Here is a 21,450-nt window from a genome sequence, read left to right as displayed (position 1 = left end):
AATAATAGTGGTGAGAGTGGGCAACCTTGTCTTGTTCCTGATCTTAGTGGAAATGGTTTCAGTTTTTCACCATTGAGGACGATGTTGGCTGTGGGTTTGTCATATATGGCCTTTATCATGTTGAGATAAGTTTCCTCTATGTCTACTTTCTGGAGGGTTTTTATCAAAAATGGGTGTTGAATTTTGTCAAAAGCTTTCTCTGCATCTATTGAGATGATCATATGGTTTTTCTTCTTCAATTTTTTAATATGGTGTATCACATTGCTTGATTTGTGTATATTGAAGAATCCTTGCATTCCTGGGATAAACCCCACTTGATCATGGTGTATGATCCTTTTAATGTGCTGTTGGATTCTGTTTGCTAGTATTTTGTTGAGGATTTTTGCATCTATGTTCATCAGTGATATTGGCCTGTCATTTTCTTTCTTTGTGACCACTTATTGAAGACCCTGTCTTTTCTCCATTGTATATTTTTGTCTCCTTTGTTGTAGATTAATTGACCATAAGTGCGTGGGTTTATTTCTTGGTTCTCTATTCTATTCCACTGATTTATGTCTGTTTTTGTTCCAGTTCCACGCTGTTTTGATTACTGTAGCTTTGTAGTATAGTCTGATGTCAGAGACTGTGATACCGCCAGCTTTGTTCTTTCTTTTCCTCAAGATTGCTTTGGTATTTGGGGGTCTTTTGTGGTTCCATATAAATGTTACGATTATTTGTTCTTAGTTCTGTGGAAAATGTCAGGGTATTTTGATAGGGATTGCATTAAATCTGTAGATTGCTTTGGGTAGTGTGGACATTTTAACAATAGTAATTCTTCCAATCCAAGAACACAAGATGTTTTTCCATTTCTTTGTATCATTTTCAAATTCTCTCATCAATGTTTATAGTTTTTAGAGTATAGGTGTTTCACCTCCTTGGTTAATTTTTTCCGAGGTATTTTATTCTTTTTGACATACTTGTAAGTGGGATTGTTTCCTTAATTTCTCTTTCTAATAGTTCTTTATTAGAGTATAGAAAATCAACAGATTTCTGTATATTAATCATGTATCCTGCAACTTTACTGTATTCATTTCTTAGTTCTAATATGTATTCAAACAGAAACACGTGCACAAATGTTCATAGCAACAGTATTCACACTAGCTAAGAGCTGAAAACAACACGAATGTCCGTCAACTGATTATCAGATAAACAAAATGTGGTATATCCATACAATGAAATATTATTCATCCATAAAAAGGAATGAAGTGCTGATACATACTAGAATAAGGATGAACCTCGAAGCATTATACTAAGTGAAAGAAGCCAAACACAAAAGGCCATGCATTTTATGATTCCATTTACATGAAATGTCCAGTGTAAACAAGTCCATAGTGACAGAAATATTAGTGATTCTAGGAGTGAATGGGGAGTAACTGCTTAATAGGAACACAGTTTCCTTTTTGAGTGATGAAAATGTTCTGGAACTAGATAGGGGTGATGGGTGCACAACACTGTGAATGTACTAAAAATCTCAATGAATTGTACACTTTAAAATGGTTTAAATGGTGAGTTTCATGTTATGTGAATTTTACCTCAATTTTAAAAATACTATTGGATTTTAATTGAAATTACATTTAATTTGTATTTATACAAATTTCATTTCTATGATGTGAATTCTTCCCATCAGAGGACATGATTTGAGTATTTGGGTATCATCTTATGTTCTTTTTTTTAAATTGAGGTATAATTGTCATATAACATTGTGTAAGTTTAAGGTATACAACAAATTGATTCGATACATTTATATAGTGCAAAATGATTACCACCATAGCATCAGCTAACACCTCTATTCCATCACATAATTATCATTTATTTTTAGTCGTGATAATGGTTCAGATCTAGTCTATTAGCAAGTTTGAAGTTTATAATATTGTTGACTATAATCACTATGCAGCAGATTCGACTTCTTGGACTTCTTATTTATTTAGTAGTTGAAAGTTTTTATTCTTAAACATCTCCCCAATTCCTCCAGCCCCCAGCATTCTACTCTCTATCTTTATGAGTTTGGCTTTTTTAGATTGTACATATAAGTGATTCATACAGTATTTGTCTTTGTCTGACTTCACTTACTATAATGCTCTCAAGATCCATTCATGTTGGCACAAATGTCAGGATTTCCTTCTTTCTCATGGCTAATATTCCATTTTGTGTGTGTGTGTGTGTGTGTGTGTGTGTGTGTGTCAAACCACATCTTTATCTATTCATCCACTGATGGACACTTAGGTTATGAACCTAAATGTCTGTTTTATGTTCTTTGATGAGATTTTGTAGTGTTTTGTTTTTATACTGATTCTATACCTTTTGTATTAAATTATTTCTAAATATTTTATACTTTTGTCACTATTGTAAGTGGAATATGCTACTAATATCCATTTCGTTCTGGTTATTGCTAACATAGAAAAGCTATTTCTTTAATGTTTGATTTGTATTTAGCCATCTTACCAAAATAGCTCATTAATTCTAGTAATTGTTTTTCTATACTTTCTTGGTATTTCTAAGTATACAATTGCATTGTTACTTCTCTTCCAATAATTATACTGATTGCTTTATGTTGTTGTCTTCCTCCACTTGCTAAAACCTCAAAAAAATGTCAACTATAATAGTAATTGTAGGCATTTCTGTCTTGTTCCTAAACTTAATGTAAAAAATGTAGAGTCACCATTTAGAATGGTGTTTTTTCTTGTCTTACTGATCAGTACATTCAGCACAATGTTGAAGTGCAGTAGTGATCATGATTATCTTCATCCTTTACTGATTTTAAAGGAAATAGTGCTAACATTTCACCATTTAAAATGATGCTTGCTGAAAGTTTTTGATGGATACTTTTGACCAAGTTAAAGAAATTAATAAATTCATTTAATCATTTAACAAATATTTACTGAATACTTACTAAGTGTCAGGTACTATTCTAGGCACTTGGGACACATCAGTGAATAAAATGGGCAAAAGCTCTCTGCCCTAGCAGAGCTTACATTTTACTTAAGGAAGACAGCAAATAAGCAAGATAAAAAGCAAAATATAAACTATTTTAGATGATGATAAATACTAAGAAAAAGTAAAGCAAAGGAGGGAAGTAGTGAGTGTTAGGGCCAGGGGAGAGGTTGCAATGTCCGATAAGGTGGCCAGAGAAAGGCCTCACTTAGGAGGATATGTCAGATTAAAATACCTGAAAGAAGAGTGGGAGAGGGCCATGTGCATAAATGAGGGAAAGCACTTTATTTAAGGGCAGACCAAGTGAAAAAGACCTGGGGTGGGAGCTTGTCAGGCCTATTTGAAGAAGAGCAAGGAGGTCAGTGTGAAGTGAAGTAAGGAAGAGAGTAGGGAGAGATGAGAGCAGAAGGTAAGGTTGGCTCAGATCACACTGGCCCTTGTAGACCACTGTGAAGACTTGGGCTCTGAGTCTGAATGAGATGGGGACATTGCAAGGTAATGAGTAGGAAAGAGACATAATATGACTTACGTTTTAACATGACTGCTCTGGCAGCAGGTGGAGAATATCCTGGGAGTGTGAGGGATAAGGATGGGAGAGGGGGCATAATCAAAAAGTGTTTCAGTAATATAGGCTTTGGACCAGGCAGGGAGCAGTGGAGGTGGTGAGTAGTGGACAGATTCTGGATACATTTTGAAAGGTAGTCTGGCTGGAGTTGCTAATGGATCAAATGTGGGCATGGAGAGAAAGAGGGATCAAGGAAGATGGCTAAGTGTTTGGCTCAACCATTTCTAGTTGCTAGTGTGAGGTTTTATGAATAGGAATTGATTTTCACTGAACACTTTTTGGGCATCTATTCATGATCATATGGTTTTCCTTATTTAATTTGTTAATGTGGTAAATTACAGTATTACATTAATTTAATTTATTATGCTAAATTAACTTTGTATTACTAAGAGGAGGACATCTTGGCTATTTTTCCCCCATCCTCTCCATCCTCTTTATTCTTTTATGTATTTTGTTATTTGAAGCCATGTTTTTTCCTACTACTTATCTTTGAAAATGTATTACCACCATATCTTCTGCCAAACAGGCTTTTAGGAGCAAGTATGGGGACCCAACAGCCATTTGAAACATTGTTTCTATAGATAAATGAGCTTTGAATTCCAAACAGGTGGTTTCCCTGTGAACTTTAGAAGCTAAAGTATTCTCAGAGTGGGAAAAAAACATATTTCCAATGAAAGGTTTCTCAGCACCTTCAGTTTCCAGCACAATTTTCCAAAACTTCTCTCAGTAGAGTGCAACTAAGACACCAGGTCTATGTCTTGTTATGGGTGAATGTTATGTGCAGTGATGTTTCTTTTTAAGGTATCCTCACCTGAGTCCCAAGAACAAGGAGTCTTTTGACGTGGGCTGTAACCTCTTTGCCAAGTTTTCTGCATACATTAAGAATGCACAAAAGGAGGCAAATAAGAGTAAGATACCTTTCTTTAAGTCTTTTTGTTTTTCTCACTCTCATATTCTGACTCAACTGAAATAGGACTTTCCTGAATATAGAGTATATATTGGGGAATACTCTTCATCTCACTCTCTGTTCTCTCTTCCGAAATTCCTTCCATGAACTTTTATTGGATTTAGAATCTAATATTCAATATAGCAATCACCAACTTAGCTCTATTAGAACATTGACATGCCAGGGGTGAACTAACTGCTGGACTGTATTTCTTAACCCCCCAACTTTCCCAGTCTTGTGTACCTTTAAGGTTTCTTAAACCATAGCACCTACCATTTCCCACAATCTCGAATAGGTTTACTATTCTCTGAATCATGAGAGCTATTAGTCTCTGATTCGCTTTCTGACTCTTCTTGAGTGATAATATATATTACCTTTCTTTTTCTTTGACTCTCCTCCCAATTTGCCTCCTCAAGAAGAGTCCAAAAATATGTCTACTCACCATTTGATTAAACATCTGATTCTGTCTTATCAGTGGGTAGTTGAGCATTCTAGTTAAGTATATAGAGATGTCTAAATGTGTGAAAAGCATATTGGGAATGTATTTAGTCATGAAGACTGCACATTTATAAGTAACCCTTTGACTTCATTGCCTCAGATTTTGAAAAATCTCTGCTCAAAGAATTTAAGCGTCTGGATGACTACTTGAACACCCCACTTCTAGATGAAATTGATGCAGACAGTGCTGAGGAACTCACAGTTTCCAGAAGATTGTTCTTGGATGGGGATCAGCTGACACTGGCTGACTGCAGTTTGTTACCCAAACTGAACATTATTAAAGTAAGTCTTCATGGGGCAGGCTGAATGATTGAGGGGAGTTTGGGAGTTGCCAACAGGAAGCACAGTGACCATTCAGTGTGAGTTTTTATATGAGGGCTTTGTCATCATCATTATGCATAGGGTATGTCTCCTTTTTCTCCTCAGAGGAAAAATCCATAATGATCTTCTCTGGGAAGCATAAAAACTTCTTGTCTCTTTCTTCCTAAATCAGAAGGTGTTTTCCACTGTCTTGTCTATAAAACAAGGGTAATAGTACCCATTTCACAGAACTGTTGAGAAAATTAAATTAAGGCATATGAAATACTTAGAAAAGTGTCTGGATCATAACAAGTGATAATAAAGTGAGCTATTAATATTATTATTATTATTATCTAATCATTAATTTAACAAATTTTTATTGAACAGACCTTATTCTATCTCAGGTCCCATGCCAGACACAAAGAATACATAAAGAAGCAAGACACTGTCGGACCCTAAACAGTGAAAAGATCTGTGCTCTTTTTCTGTGCTTCCTTCTTCTAAACATTCATAATTAAATACACCATAAATATAAAAATGATTACAAGCATGGAGTTTTGTCTACATTTGTAGACAAAACATTAAAGTAGTAAATCCAAGATTCTTTAGGTTTATTTTGTAGTACTTTTTGTGTAGGTAACATGTCTTCAATGATCCTGATTTTTGACATATGTTTTTACACACTAGGCATTTTACTGATGCCCCTCACTACCAATTGCTTTTTCCTCTTTTTTTCCAAAACCCTAGGTTGCTGCAAAGAAATACCGTGATTTCGACATTCCAGGAGAATTCTCAGGAGTCTGGCGCTATCTCCACAATGCCTATGCCCGTGAAGAATTTACCCACACGTGTCCTGAAGACAAAGAAATTGAAAATACCTATGCAAGTGTGGCTAAGCAAAAGAGTTAGGACAGCTCTTTCAGTAGAAAAACCTCTCTTTTCACTTGTTATCATATTAGAAAATCTTTTGGAAATAAGAATATGGAAAATATGGTTTCCTCTATCCAACTTTCTTATGAAAAAGAATGCTATATTTTCTGTATCTAGTTAATCCAAACTATCTGCTCACTGTGTATTTTAAAGGTCTTTACATTTTCATTTCACTTTTTAATTCCCATGGCACAACCACTGCAATCTTAAATGATATGGAAAGTATCAATATCTTTTGCTAGAATGCATCATGTGTGCAAGCTCAACAGATGGCTGAAGTTACAAATGACATACAGTCACAGTCTCAAACTGTTCCTTAGAAATATTTACATCTAAATCATTAAAACAATTTTACTAAGAAATTTGACTGACCAAAAGGTCTTGTTGCTGTCCATTAAAGGGTAAAGTAAACCGTTCATAAAGGATAATCACAAATCTTTCTACAGAATTTAAAATGTTCCATTACTATATGTACTCAAATATACATGTTAAAATACAATCAAATCACTCAAATCTGAAAACAAAAACTGAACTTTACATTTGCTCCTTCAAAAGAGAAACAAAGTTCAGCCTCAAAAAAGAGAGATAGGTGTTATTAGAGGTCTTGGTGGGATTTACATAAAATTTATTTATTTATTTTTTGGCCATGCTGTGGGGCATGTGGGTCTTAGTTCCCCAACCAGGGATGGAACCCATGCCCCCTGCAGTGGAAGCTCAGAGTCTTAACCACTGGACGACCAGGGAAGTCCCTAGATAAAATTTAAATAAAGCAGTGTTTTCGTAGGTTCAAAGAAAAGTAAGGCAATGAGTAAAGAGTTAACAGGCCTGGAACAGGCACATGAAAAAATGCTCATCATCGCTAATTATTAGAGAAATGCAAATCAAAACTACAATGAGGTACCAGCTCACACCGGTCAGGATGGCCATCATTAAAGAGTCTACAAATAATAAATGCTGGAGAGGGTGTGGAGGAAAGGGAACTCTCCTACACTGTTGGTGGGAATATAAGTTGGTGCAGCCACTATGGAAAACAGTATGGAGGTTCCTCAAAAAAACTAAAAACAGGGCTTCCCTGGTGGCGCAGTGGTTGAGAATCTGCCTGCCAATGCAGGGGACACGGGTTCGAGCCCTGGTCTGGGAAGATCCCACATGCCGCGGAGCACCTAGGCCCGTGAGCCACAATTACTGAGCCTGCGCGTCTGGAGCCTGTGCTCCGCAACAAGAGAGGCCGCAATAGTGAGAGGCCCGCGCACCGTGATGAAGAGTGGCCCCCACTTGCCGCAACTAGAGAAAGCCCTCGCACAGAAATGAAGACCTAACACAGCCATAAATAAATAAATAAATAAATAAAAATTAAAAACAAACAAACAAACAAACAAAAAACTAAAAACAGAGTTGCCATATGATCCAGCAATCCCACTGCTGGGCATATACCCAGACAGAACTTTAATTTGAAAAGACACATGCATCCCTATTTTCATAGCAAGACTATTCACAATAGCCAAGACATGGAAACAACCTAAATGTCCATCAACAGATGAATGGATAAAGAAGATGTGGTGTGTGTGTGTATATAGATATAGATATAGATAGATAGATATAGTGGAATATTACTCAGCCATAAAAAAGAATGAACTAATGTCACTTGCAGCAATGTGGATGGACCTAGAGATTGTCATACTAAGCGAAGTAAGTCAGAAAGAGAAAGACAAATATCATATGATATCACTTATATGTGGAATCTAAAATACGACATAAATCAACATATCTACGAAACAGACTCACAGACATAGAGAACAGACTTGTGGTTGCCAAAGGGGGTTTGGGAGGGAATGATTGGGAGTGTGAGATTAGCAGAGGCAAACTATTATATATCGGATGGATGGATAAACAACAAGGTCCTACTGTATATAGCTCAGGGAAGTATATTCAATATCCTTTGATAAACCATAATGGAAAAGAATATGTATATATATGTATGTATAACTGAGTCACTATGCTGTCCAGCAGAAATTAGCACAGCATTGTAAATCAACTATACTTCAATAAAATTAAAAAACAAAAAGAGTTAACAGGCCTGGGTATAGAAAGGGCTCAATGCACTGATAGGATTTCAAAGAGTCACGTTTTTTAAGATCTATGATTTTAAAGAACAAAGTTTCTCGGGACTTCCCTGGCGGTCCAATGGCTAAGACTCCCTGCTTCTCAGTACCAAAATTTGTCTTAGTCTGCTCAGGCTGCCATAACAAAATACCATAAACTGGCTGGCTTAAATAACAGACATTTATTTTTCATAATTCTGGAGGCAGAAGTCTGAGATCAGAGTGCCAACATGGTCAGATTCTGGCAAGAACTCTCGCCCTGGTTTGCAGACAGCTGCCTTCTCACTGTATCCTCACATGGTGGAGAGAGAGAGGAAGCAAGCTCTGTTGTCTCCACCTTCATGACCTCATCTAACCCTAATTATCTCCCAAAGGCCCCATCTCCAGATACAGTCACATTGGGGGGTTAGTGTTTCAACATATGAGTTCTGGTGGAGGGGGCACAATTTTAAAACAAGGCTGCCATTTATAATAAAGAAGTAGGTAAGTGTATAGCAGCCAAGTGTCTGGGGATAGGCTTTCTTTTATACAAGTTACAAACCTAAGATCACCTCCAAGATCTGCTTTGTGATCAACACAGCTGGAAGGGCCTTGAGGTAAGGAACAAAATACCTTGTGAATTCAGTGGAGTAGGGGATGGTAGATTTGGTTTTCATAAGTTAGGAAACTTCAAAAAGACTATTCAATAAGACTTCCAGTTGCTGAAGACAATGGTGGCTGCCTTGGTCTGTGTCTCCCAATATTTCCTCCAAAAACAATACAGAATAACAAGAACACATTTTAAAAGGCACTAAAACCACATGGTAAACATAACTTGAAGACAGAAAAATACCCAAACCTCAGTATAACTCTAAGTTAAAAAAAAAGAAAAAGAAAAAAATACCAAATCCCAGTAAGGACTTGATTCAGACTTTCAAAAAATCAAGAAAAAAATGGAGAAAATTACTCAAACTATGAAAATAAATGGAAGAAAAAGATAAAATGATCTCAGAACTGAGGATAAATTAAAAGGTTCCCAAGCAAAAATGGACTCAAGAAAATTTAATAAGATGCGTGGAAAAAGGCAGAAAAATAACTGAGAGAATGAAAATGACATTTAGAACGAAGTAAAAAGGATCAGAAAGACAAGCAAAAAAGGAATAGCAGTTGTAAAATTCGAATCACTGGGAAAGAAAAACAAAACAATGGAACAGAACTAATATTTAAAAGATTTAAACCTATAATCCAAGAAAATTTTCCAAAATTAAAGACCTCAGTCCACACATTGAAAGGTCTCACTGGGTTCCAGGAAAATTAACCAAACTGATCAATTCAAGGCATATCCTAGTAAAACTATTAGACATGAAAAATAAAGAAAATATATCCTCAAGACCTCTAAGCAAAAAGATCAAATAACCTGTGAAGGTAAATTAATTAACCTGGTGCCAGGCTTCCCAAAACAACATAAAAAGCAAGGAAGGCAACAATGAAGTAGCATTTTCAAGAAACTTAGGAAAGAGAGTGTGAGCCAAGAATTTTATATCCAGTGAAACTAGTCTTTAAATATCAAGGTTACGGAAAAAGAAAAAGTTTTAAACAAACCAGGACTTAGAAAATTCTGTGCCAATGTGCCCATAAGCAATTTTTAAAAGGTATAGGTACTAACATTATGCAAACATTACTGTTGGGGGAAGTTATGTGATGGGTAAAATACTGTACTGTTTTTGAAACTTCTTTTGATTCTGTAATTACTTCAAAATAAAAAGTTTCAAAAAGGTATAAGGACAAAGGTAACCGCTAGAAAAAATACAAACCTCTTTGAATGCTAAAATAAATAAGTAAATTAAAAAAAATAAGCATAGAAAGCACATCTTGTAGAGAAGGAAACATAAAATATAACATTGTATACATAATTGTAAGATATGATGACTAAATTGAGGCGAGCATGTCAGTTAGATCAATAAATGTGAATGGGCTTAATTTATCCATTAAAAGAAGAAACTTTTCAATTTGACTCACAAAGCAAGAACCAATCATATGCTGCAGGCAACAGACCACAGAGAGCAAAATGATTGAGAAAAGCCAAATATAAAAGAAGGGATAAAGACGTACAAGGCAAATGGAAACAATAAGAAATCAGGGGTAGTGTTTCTTATATCAGACAAAGCAGAATTCAAGCCAGAAACATTGAATGTGACAAAGAAGGGTGCTTTTTGACACTAAAATCTGCAATTCAATATGAATCATATAACACAGTAACTAGTTTTATGAAGCAAAAAATATAGAAGATGTATAGAATCAGAGATTAAAAACACACTAAAGATAGGAGACTTGAATATACCACTCTAAGACAGCTCAAGTAGGCAAAAATTAAGTAATAATGTAGAGGACCTAGACAACATAAAAATGTTGATCTTATGCATTACACACTAGTATTAAAGAATACATCTTCTCAGGTGTCCACATCACAGAAATTGATTATATGTTAGGTCACAAAGAAAAGATCAATAATTTCATAAAGTATAAATATTGCAAACAACACTGTCTGATTGATCACAATAAAATAAAACTAGAAAGTATTAAAACATTTTTAAAAGGGCCTTCTGCCTAGGAATTTTATTTATTTATTTATTTATTTATTTTTGATGTGGACCATTTTTATTTTTAATTAATTAATTAATTAATTAATTAATTATTTTTTGTTGCATTGGGTCTTCGTTGCTGTGCGCAGACTTTCTCTAGTTGCGGTGCGCGGGCTTCTCATTGCGGTGGCTTCTCTTGTTGCAGAGCACGGGCTCTAGGCATGCGGGCTTCAGTAGTTGTGGCATATGGGCTCAGTAGTTATGGCTCGCGGGCTCTAGAGCGCAGGCTCAGTAGTTGTGGCGCACGGGCTTAGTTGCTCCGTGGCATGTGGGATCTTCCCAGACCAGGGCTCGAACCTGTGTCCCCTGTATTGGCAGGTGGATTCTTAACCACTGCACCACCAGGGAAGTCCCTGGAAATTATTTTTAAGACCTTTAGTTAAACAACTCTTGGTTGAAAGAAAAAATGCAAACTAAAACTACGGAATTTCTAAAACAAATGATGATATAAACATATCAGAATCTATGGGATGCATTTAAAGCAGTGATCAGAGGAAATGTTATAGCACTAATCACTGTTATCAGTAAAAATGAAAGATTGAAAATAAATTAATTAAATACCAGTTCAACCCCCCCAAAATTTGCACAACAATGTGAGTATACTTAATAGCCCTGAACTGTACATTTAAAGATAGTCAAAATGGTGCGTTTTGTATTATGTTTTTTATTACAATTTTTTTTAAAAAGGTCTCCAAAGTGATCTGAGTGATGCCTCCTCAAAAAACACTAGAAAATGTACAACAAAGTAAATAAAAGAGAACACGAGAAATGAAATAATGAAGATAAAAGTAGACATTAATAACATAGAGAATAGAAAAATAATAGATGTAATTAATGAATCGAAATCCTATTTTTTAAGATGAACAACATAAACAACTGGCTGAATTGATCAAAATAAAATAGAGAAAGCAACAATATACAAAATAAATAATGGGGAAATAACAGTTAAACAGAAGAAATTTAAGGCATAATAAGAGATTACTGACATTTCTCCAAAGAAGACATACAGATGGCCAAGAGGCACATGAAAAGACTCAGCATCACTAATTATCAGAGAAATGCAAATCAAAACTACAATGAGGTATCACCTCACACCGGTCAGAAGGGCCATCTTCAAAAGATCTACAAACAATAAGTGCTGGAGAGGGTGTGGGGAAAAGGGAACCCTCCTGCACTGTTGGTGGGAATGTAAATTGGTGCAGCCGCTATGGAGAACAGTATGGAAGTTCCTCAGAAAACTAAAAATAGAACTACCATACGACCCAGCAATCCCATTCCTGGGAATATACCTGGACAAAACTATAATTCTAAAAGATATGCTATGTTCGTAGCAGCACTACTTACAATAGCCAAAACATGGAAACTACCTAAGTGTCCATCGACAGATGAATGGATAAAGAAGATGTACATATACACAATGGAATATTACTCAGCCATTAAAAGAATGAAATGATGCCATTTGCAGCAACATGGATGGACCTAGAGATTATCATACTAAGTGAAGTAAGTCAGACAAAGACAAATATCATATGATATCACTTATATGTGGAAGCTTAAAAAAACGGTACAAATGAACATATTTACAGAAGAGAAATAGAATCACAGATGTAGAAAATAAACTTATGGTTTCCAGGGAGTAACGGCAGGGGAGGGATAAATTGGGAGATTGGGATTGACATATACGCACTACTATATATAAAGTAGATAACTAATAAGGAACTACTGTATAGCACAGGGAACTCTACTCAATACTCTGTAATGGCCTATACAGGAAAAGAATCTGAAAAGGTATGGATATATGTATATGTATAACTGAATCACTTTGCTGTACACCTGAAACTAATACATTGTAAATCAACTATACTCCAATAAAAATTAATTATAAAAAAAGAGACTACTTTGCAGACCTCTATGCAAATAAATTTCAAAATCTAGGTGATAGGGATAATTTCCTAGGAAAGCAAAGATTATGAAAAACAACTCCATTAGAGATGAAAAGAATTTTAAAGACCAATTTCATAGAAGAAATAGAAATAATTATTAAGGAACTACCCACAGAAAGTACCAACCCCAGATGGTTTTACAGGGAAATTCCACCACACTTTCAAAGACAACATAGTCCTAATGTTTCATAAATTGTTCCAGTACATTGAAAATGGAGGAAAATGATGATAGGCTGATATGCAGTTTCTCCAATTACGAGAAAGGTATACTGTACAGTAATGCAATTCTTTGAAAGCAAAGTTATAAAAAGGTAAGAAAACTAACAGATTAATTTTATATTAAATATCACTCACCTTATGCCTAGGTTGGGATAGGCTATCCACTTCAATACAAGTCTTGCACACACTGTTCTACACGATGAACCCTTAGGTGATGATAATGATGATGATGACAGAAAAACGTTGACACAGTTCTTGACCTACAGTTATTAGATTTTCACACGAAGACACATACTCCCAGAAGATAAGTTTATTAACTGTGTGGCATGATGCTTATTTACTAGTGGAAGCGGATCTACATCCTCATGTCTCCACACTGAGTGACCTGAGGAGGAGGAGGTGGCATTGGTAACTTTATGGAAATACGTATTTTTGCCTTTTCATTTCTCTAATAATGTTTGTACGCCGTAATCCTTCCACTGATTGCTTTAGTTTCAGTGCCCATATCATAGAAGGATCCATGTTGTAAAAATAGTCAAAAGCAATCTTGAAAAATCGGAACCCTTCTGTGGGATCGTCTGATGTCAATTTGTTTTCTGGCAGTGTTTTTTCTTCATTTTCTTCCTCATTGTCTGGCACTGGTTCAGAAGCACTCATCTATATCAATTCCTCTGGTGTGGTGTCAATTAGCTTTTGAATCTCTCTAAGATCCATATCTTGAAACCCTTCACTCCCAAGGGTTTTTGTGGTTTGGTTTTGTTTTTTGTTTGCTGTTGTTCTTGTTGCCACATCCACAATCTCTTTCATGACTTCCTTGGTTGCCTTTGTCATAAATCCTGTGATGTCATGCACATCTGGTCACACTTTTCTCCAGCAGGAATTTGCTGTTTCAGGCTTGATGGCTTTCACAGCTTTTTCTATAGCAACAATCGCATCTTCAATGGTGTGATCCTTCCAGACTTTGATGATGTTCTCTCTGGAAGGATTCTCCTCCATAGCGTTGACAATCCTTTCCATAGAGTGTCATGTGTAATGAGCCTCAAAGGTCCTTATGACTCCCTCATCTAAAGGCTGAATTAGAGACATTGTGTCTGGGGCCAAGTAGACCACTATGAAACCTTCGGTATTGAACTCATGTGGTTCTGGGCCAGGGACATTGTCCAATATGAAAAGAAATTTAAAAGGCAGTCCTTTACTGGCAAGGTACTTCCTGACTTCAGGGACAAAGCAACAATGGAATTAACAGGAAAGGTCTTATTGTCCAGGCCTCCTTGCTATACCAACCCAAAGACTAGCAGCTGGTGTTTCTTTTTTCCTTTTAGGCTCAGCAGTTAGCAGCTTTATGTAAAAGAGCAGTCCTGATCATAAACCCGACTGCACTTGCACAAAACAGTAGAGTTAGCCCATCCCTTCCTGCCTTAAATCCTGGTGCTTACTTCTCTTCCTTACTAACAAATGTCCTTTATGGCATTGTTTTTCCAGAATAGGGCATTTTTGTCTGCATTAAAAACCTGTTCAGGTTTCTCCTCAATGATTTTTTAAGTGGCATTTGGGAGCTCGTCTGTTGCCTCTTGGACGGCAGAAGCTGCTTCTCCTCTTCTCTTGACATTTTTAAATCTTTCTAAATTATCAAACCATCCTTTGTTGGCATTAAATGCTCCAGCTTTAGATCCTTCACTTTCCTTTTGCTTTAAGTTGTCATGTAATGAGTTTGCTTTTTCTTAAATCATATTAGAGTCCATAGGTATGCTTTTCTTATTGCAATCCTGCACCCACTTAAAAGCTGCATTTTCAATACAAGAGAAAAAGGTGTTTTGCAAAAAGTGCAAGGTTGTTGTGCCGGATGACATAGCTGCAGTGACAGCTTCACGAATTTCCGTTTCTTTTTTTACAGTGGTCCTTAACTCTGGATTCATTTACCTTGAAATGGCAGCAACTGCAGCTGCAGACGTCAATCTACGGTACATATCAAGCAATTCAACTTTTTCTTGTAATGTCACGACTTTTCTCTGCTTCTTGGGAGCATTTCCAGCATCACCAGTGGTGCTTCGTGTGGGTCCCATGGTGCTATTCAAGGTTTATGGTGTTGCACTAAACATGATGAAAAATACCTGAGAACCAGAGTGATCACTTTTTATGGTGATATGCAATTTACTGGGGAGATGAACTGTTCACATGGAGATGATTAGTGTCACACGGCATTTGAAGTGGATACTCACAACAGCAACAGGAGGTGGCTATGAAATTATTAGAGCAGCACAGTATGTGCTACAGTTAATTTATGCAGTTATGACTTAATACTACATCTCTTCTTTTGTTTATGTTTCTCTGGATTGTGAATGGTGCCACATATGTTCTGTTAGTGTTTGTGTGTGTAAGTTTTGATCAATTTTAACATTTTGTAGTAGATTCGCGTATGTGATATGGTGGTAAATGACAAAATAGACTAGTATCTACATATAGTCTATGAATTCAGGATATACCTAACTTTTTCTTAATTTTCCCGATATTTCTAGGCTACATGGTTTGGCTGCAAGTTTTTACAAGTTGTTGCAAATCTCCAAAAAATTTTTCCAATAAATTTATTGAAAAAAATCCAATTATAAGTGGACGCATGCAGTGCAAACCTGTGTTGTTCAAGGATCAACTGTACTTCAGTCCTAAAACCAGCATCTTACTTAATGGGGAAAAACTATAAATGTTTTCACTAAGATGAGCAACAAGGCATCAATGTTCTCTATCTACTTCCACTACCATTAAACTTTGTACTAGAAGGGTTAGCCAATGAAATTATACAAGAGAAACAAATTAGAGGCACGAGAACTGGAAAAGAAGCAAAATGACCTCTATTTACACGTGATATGATAGTATACCTTTAAAATCTTAGAGTAGGGGTCAGCAAACGGTGGCCCACAAGCCAAATTCAGCCACTGCCAATATTTGCATTTTTTTAATAGTTGGAAAAAATAAAAATAAAAGAATATTTTGCGAAATGTGAAAATTTTACAAAATTAAAATTTAAGTACACATAAATAAAGTTTTATTGGAACAAAGCCACACTGATATGTTTACATTTTGCTTATAGCTGCTTTCCTGCTACAATAGCAGAGTTAAGTAGCTGTAACAGATACCACATTTGATGCTCTCATTACTTTGCACTGCAGCACAGCACACTACAAACCACAGTGACACAGTTATAACTCTACAGTATTTCAAGTGCCACACATATTGCTATGTCACACCATTTTATTTTATTTTTTTAACACTAGTGCATACCCATCATGTCAAACTCAAAACAAAATGAAAAAAGAAAAGTGGATTTCAAATGTTGCATTCTTAAGGCACAGTGGAGTGTGGGTTACTTTGTTATCAAAATAGATGGCAAAGTAGTGTGTTTATTATGTAATGAGACTATGGCTGTGTTAAAAGAATCCAACATACATTGACATCACCAGACTAAGCACTCATCACAATATTCCTAACTCATGGGAAAGCAACAGTCAGAAAACTTAGAAGATTTAAATACAAATATCACAACATAATTTCTTCACAAAAATAAAAAATGAAAAGAGGCTGCAATCAAAATAAACTATTGAGTGGCTCATTTGTTAGCCAAACGAGGTGGAGGAAAAAAGGAATTGGCAAAAGTAACTCTGGAAAATCGTGTTTTCACTGGAAAATATAAAACTAAAGACAAAAGAAACTGTACATAAACAGTGTGTCTAAATGGCAAAGTTGTTTCTCAAGAGGATATGGGTAAAGAATTTTGAAACAGCCGTATATGAATATGAGGATTGAAAAATAAGTAAATGGATGGTGGATGGAAGAAACCAGGGTTTCTCATTGTCTGAAAGAAGTTACAAATAAGGAAGGGGGAAGGGAAGGCTACAATGAACCATGTGGTACTGGATTAGATTCAGAGACATCAGTATGTACTTATATTTAACTTAATATATATATATAGAGAGAGAGAGAGATGAATAAATACAAAAATTAGATATGTGTATATACCTGAGTCAATATACACAAGTAAATTTCCTAGCTCTGACAGCTGAGGGGGTCCAGAAGCAATGGTACTCTACTAACAACAAACACACCCAGTACCAAGATACTGGTTTCACACCATTCTCCAAAGAAAAGAACCAGGGTTCACTGGAGAAGTAGCTTATTTTAGTGTTGGGGCAGGGACAAATACAAAATGAGCCTGGAGCATTTTGAAGCATCAGAAAGTGAAGAAGTGCTCAAAAAACAAAAGTATGGGTGCATGGCAAACGGACAGAGGAGCCAACCTGAAAGAACTCCCAAAGTTGGAACAATTTGAGCAACAAAAACAAATACTGTTGGATTATAACCCAAAGTATAAAATAAATATACATGAGTCCATATGGATATAAATAAATAAAAAGTAGAGAAGAGGCAAATCTCCCATACAGAAGAGTTCCAAATAATTTAGGAGATACTCCCTTAACTCTAGGGCTTAACTCCTAGAGTGTGGGCTGCACTTAGTGACTTGCTTCCAAAGAGTATGAAAGTGGGGGTGGGGTGGGAGTATTTGTGAGGGTTCTCCAGAAAAACACAACCAATTAGATAAATATAGATATATATGAGAGGAGATTTATTATTGGAATTGGCTCACACAGTTTATGGAGGCTGAGAAATTCCACAACCTGCCCTCTGCAATCTGGAGAACCAGGAAAGCTGGTGGTACAATTAAGTCTGAGTCCGAAGTAGGAGGCACTGACTGGTGTAACAGAGTCTGAAGGCCCTAGAACCATGACCTCCAATGTCCAAAGGCAGGAAAAGATAGATGTCCCAGCTCAAGAAGAGAGGAAATTGGCCCTTCTTTTGCCTTTTTATTCTATTTGGGCCCTCAAAGGAATGAATGATGCCACCCACATCACTGAGGGCGAATCTTCTTTATTCAGTTTGCCATTCAAGTGCGAGCGAAACATCTTCACAGACACACCCAGAAATAATGTTTTACCACCTATTTTGGCATCCCTTAGCCCAGTCAACTTGACACATAGAGGGAGGGGCAAGATGGCGGAAGAGTAAGACGCGGAGATCACCTTCCTCCCCACAGATACATGAGAAATACATCTACACGTGGAACTGCTCCTACAGAACACCCACTGAACGCTGGCAGAAGACGTCAGACCTCCCAAAAGGCAAGAAAATCCCCACGTACTTGGGTAGGGCACAAGAAAAAAGAAATAACAGAGACAAAAGAATAGGGACGGGACCTGCACCAGTGGGAGGGAGCTGTGAAGGAGGAAAGGTGTCCACACACTAGGAAGCCCCTTCGTGGGCAGAGACTGCGGGTAGCAGAGGGGGGAAGCTTCGGAGCCACGGAGGAGAGCGCACCCACATTGGTGCGGAGGGCAAAGCGGAGATTCCCGCACAGAGGAGCGGTGCCGACCAGCACTCACCAGCCCGAGAGGCTTGTCTGCTCAGCCGCCGGGGCGGGCGGGGCCTGGGAGCTGGGGCTCGGGCTTCGGTGCTAGCCGGGAGGGAGTCCGGGAAAAAGACTGCAGCTGCCAAAGAGGCAAAAGAATTTTTCTTGCCTCTTTGTTTTGCGGCGCGCAAGGAGAGGGGATTCAGAGCGCCGCCTAAACGAGCTCCAGAGACGGGCGCGAGCCGCGGCTATCAGCGCGGATCCCACAGCAACAGGGACGCAGAGGGAAAAACGGAGAGATTCCCGCACAGAGGCTCGGCGCTGAGCAGCACTCACCAGCCCGAGAGGCTTGTCTGCTCACCCGCCGGGACGGGCGGGGGCTGGGAGCTGAGGCGCGGGCTTCGGTCGGATCCCAGGGAGAGGACTGGGGTTGGCTGCGTGAACACAGCCTGAAGGGTCTAGCGCACCACAACTAGCCGGGAGGGTGCACGAGAAAAAGTCTGCAGCTGCCGAAGAGGCAGGAGACTTTTTCTTGCCTCTTTGTTTCACGGCGTGCAAGGAGAGGGGATTCAGAGCGCCACTTGAACGAGCTCCAGAGACGGGCGCGGGCCGCGGCTGTCGGCGCGGACCCCAGAGACGGGCGTGGGACGCTAGGGCTGCTGCTGCCGCCACCAAACAGCCTGTGGGCGAGCGCGGGTCATTCTCCACACCGCCCCTCCCGGGAGCCTGCGCAGCCCGCCACGGCCAGGCTCCCGTAATCCGGGGACAACTTCCCCGGGAGAGCGCACGGCGCGCCTCAGGCTGCTGCAACGTCACGCCGGCTTCTGCCGCCGCAGGCTCGCCCCGCCTCCTCCGTACCGCTCCCTCCCCCCGGCCTGACTGAGCCAGAGCCCCCGAATCAGCTGCTCCTTTAACCCCGTTCTGTCTGGGCGGGGAACAGACGCCCTCAGGGGACCTACATGCAGAGGCGGGTCCCAATCCAAAGCTGAACCCCGGGAGCTGTACGAACAAAGAAGAGAAAGGGAAATCTCTCCCAGCAGCCTCAGAAGCAGCGGATTAAAGCTCCACAAACAACTTGATGTGCCTGCATCTGTTGAATACCTGAATAGACAACGAATCATCCCAAATTTAGGAGATGGACTTTGGGAGCAGGATATATTAACTTTTCCCCTTTTCCTTTTTTTTGTGAGTGTAGATGTGTATGCTTCTGGGTGAGATTTTGTCTGTATAGCTTTGCTCTCACCGTTAGTCCTAGGGTTAGGTCCGTCCGTTTTTTTTTTTTTTTTTTTTTTGGCTTAAAAAATTTTTTTTTCCCTAATAAATATTTTCTTAATAATTTTTTCCTTATTTTCTATTTTTAAAAAAATTTTTAATAAGTTTTTTCATATTTTTTATTTTAAAAAATTAAAAGATTTTTTTTCTTAATAAATTTTTTCTAAATAATTTTTTTCTTATTTTTAGTATAAAAAATTAATAAATCTATTTTTAAAAATAAAAAAAATTTTTTTTCTTAATAAATTTACTCTTAATTTTTTTTTCTTTTTTTTCTTATTTTTTATTATAATTGCTTTATTTTATTTTATTTTATCCTCTTTTTTTCTTTCTTTCCATTTTTTCTCCCTTTTATTCTGAGCCGTGTGGATGAAAGGCTCTTGGTGCTCCAGCCAGGCATCAGGGCTGTGCCTCTGAGGTGGGAGAGCCAACTTCAGGACACTGGTCCACAAGAGACCTCCCAGCTCCACGTAATACCAAACGGCGAAAATCTCTCACAGATCTCCATCTCAACATCAAGACCCAGCTTCACTCAACGACCAGCAAGCTACAGTGCTGGACACCCTATGCCAAACAACTAGCAAGAGAGGAACACAGCCCCATCCATTAACAGAGAGGCTGCCTAAAATCATAATAAGGCCACAGACACCCCAAAACACACCACCAGACGTGGACGAACCCACCAGAAAGACAACATCCAGCCTCATCCACCAGAACACAGGCACTAGTTCCCTCCACCAGGAAACCTACACAACCCACTGAACCAACCTTAGCCACTGGAGACAGATACCAAAAACAACGGGAACTACGAACGTGCAGCCTGTGAAAAGGAGACCCCAAACACAGTAAGATAAGCAAAATGAGAAGACAGAAAAACACACAGCAGATGAAGGAGCAGGGTCAAAACACACCAGACCTAACAAATGAAGAGGAAATAGGTAGTCTACCTGAAAAAGAATTCAGAATAATGATAGTAAGGATGATCCAAAGTCTTGGAAATAGAATAGACAAAATGCAAGAAACATTTAACAAGGACGTAGAAGAACTAAAGAGGAATCAAGAAACGATGACAAGCACAATAAATGAAATTAAAAATACTCTAGATGGGATCAATAGCAGAATAACTGAGGCAGAAGAACGGATAAGTGACCTGGAAGATAAAATGGTGGAAATAACTACTGCAGAGCAGAATAAAGAAAAAAGAATGAAAAGAACTGAGGACAGTCTCAGAGACCTCTGAGACAACATTAAACGCACCAACATTCGAATTATAGGGGTCCCAGAAGAAGAAGAGAAAAAGAAAGGGACTGAGAAAATATTTGAAGAGATTATAGTTGAAAACTTCCCTAATATGGGAAAGGAAATAGTTAATCAAGTCCTGGAAGCACAGAGAGTCCCATACAGGATAAATCCAAGGAGAAACACACCAAGACACATATTAATCAAACTATCAAAAATTAAATATAAAGAAAACATATTAAAAGCAGCAAGGGAAAAACAACAGATAACACACAAGGGCATCCCCATAAGGTTAACAGCTGATCTTTCAGCAGAAACGCTGCAAGCCAGAAGGGAGTGGCAGGATATACTTAAAGTGATGAAGGAGAAAAACCTACAACCAAGATTACTCTACCCAGCAAGGATCTCATTCAGATTTGATGGAGAAATTAAAACCTTTACAGACAAGCA

General features: G+C 37.9%; 1 protein-coding gene across 1 annotated transcript in view; it reads left to right on the top strand.

The window, feature by feature from the left end:
- Window positions 1-6,739, top strand: part of CLIC2 (chloride intracellular channel 2) — a 37,992-nt gene extending 31,253 nt beyond the window's left edge. The window contains exons 4-6 of the mRNA XM_061179554.1: window positions 4,337-4,443; window positions 5,080-5,261; window positions 6,027-6,739. Coding sequence (XP_061035537.1) covers window positions 4,337-4,443; window positions 5,080-5,261; window positions 6,027-6,188 — 451 coding nt within the window. The 3' untranslated portion in view covers window positions 6,189-6,739. The remainder of the gene's footprint in view (window positions 1-4,336; window positions 4,444-5,079; window positions 5,262-6,026) is intronic.
- The last annotated feature ends 14,711 nt before the right edge of the window (window positions 6,740-21,450 follow it).

The sequence above is a fragment of the Eubalaena glacialis genome, chromosome X, assembly GCF_028564815.1.
Source record: "Eubalaena glacialis isolate mEubGla1 chromosome X, mEubGla1.1.hap2.+ XY, whole genome shotgun sequence".
NCBI lineage: Eukaryota > Metazoa > Chordata > Mammalia > Artiodactyla > Balaenidae > Eubalaena > Eubalaena glacialis.
The sequence above is the reverse complement of the archived record's forward strand: the minus strand, read 5'-3'. Positions and strand labels throughout refer to the sequence as shown.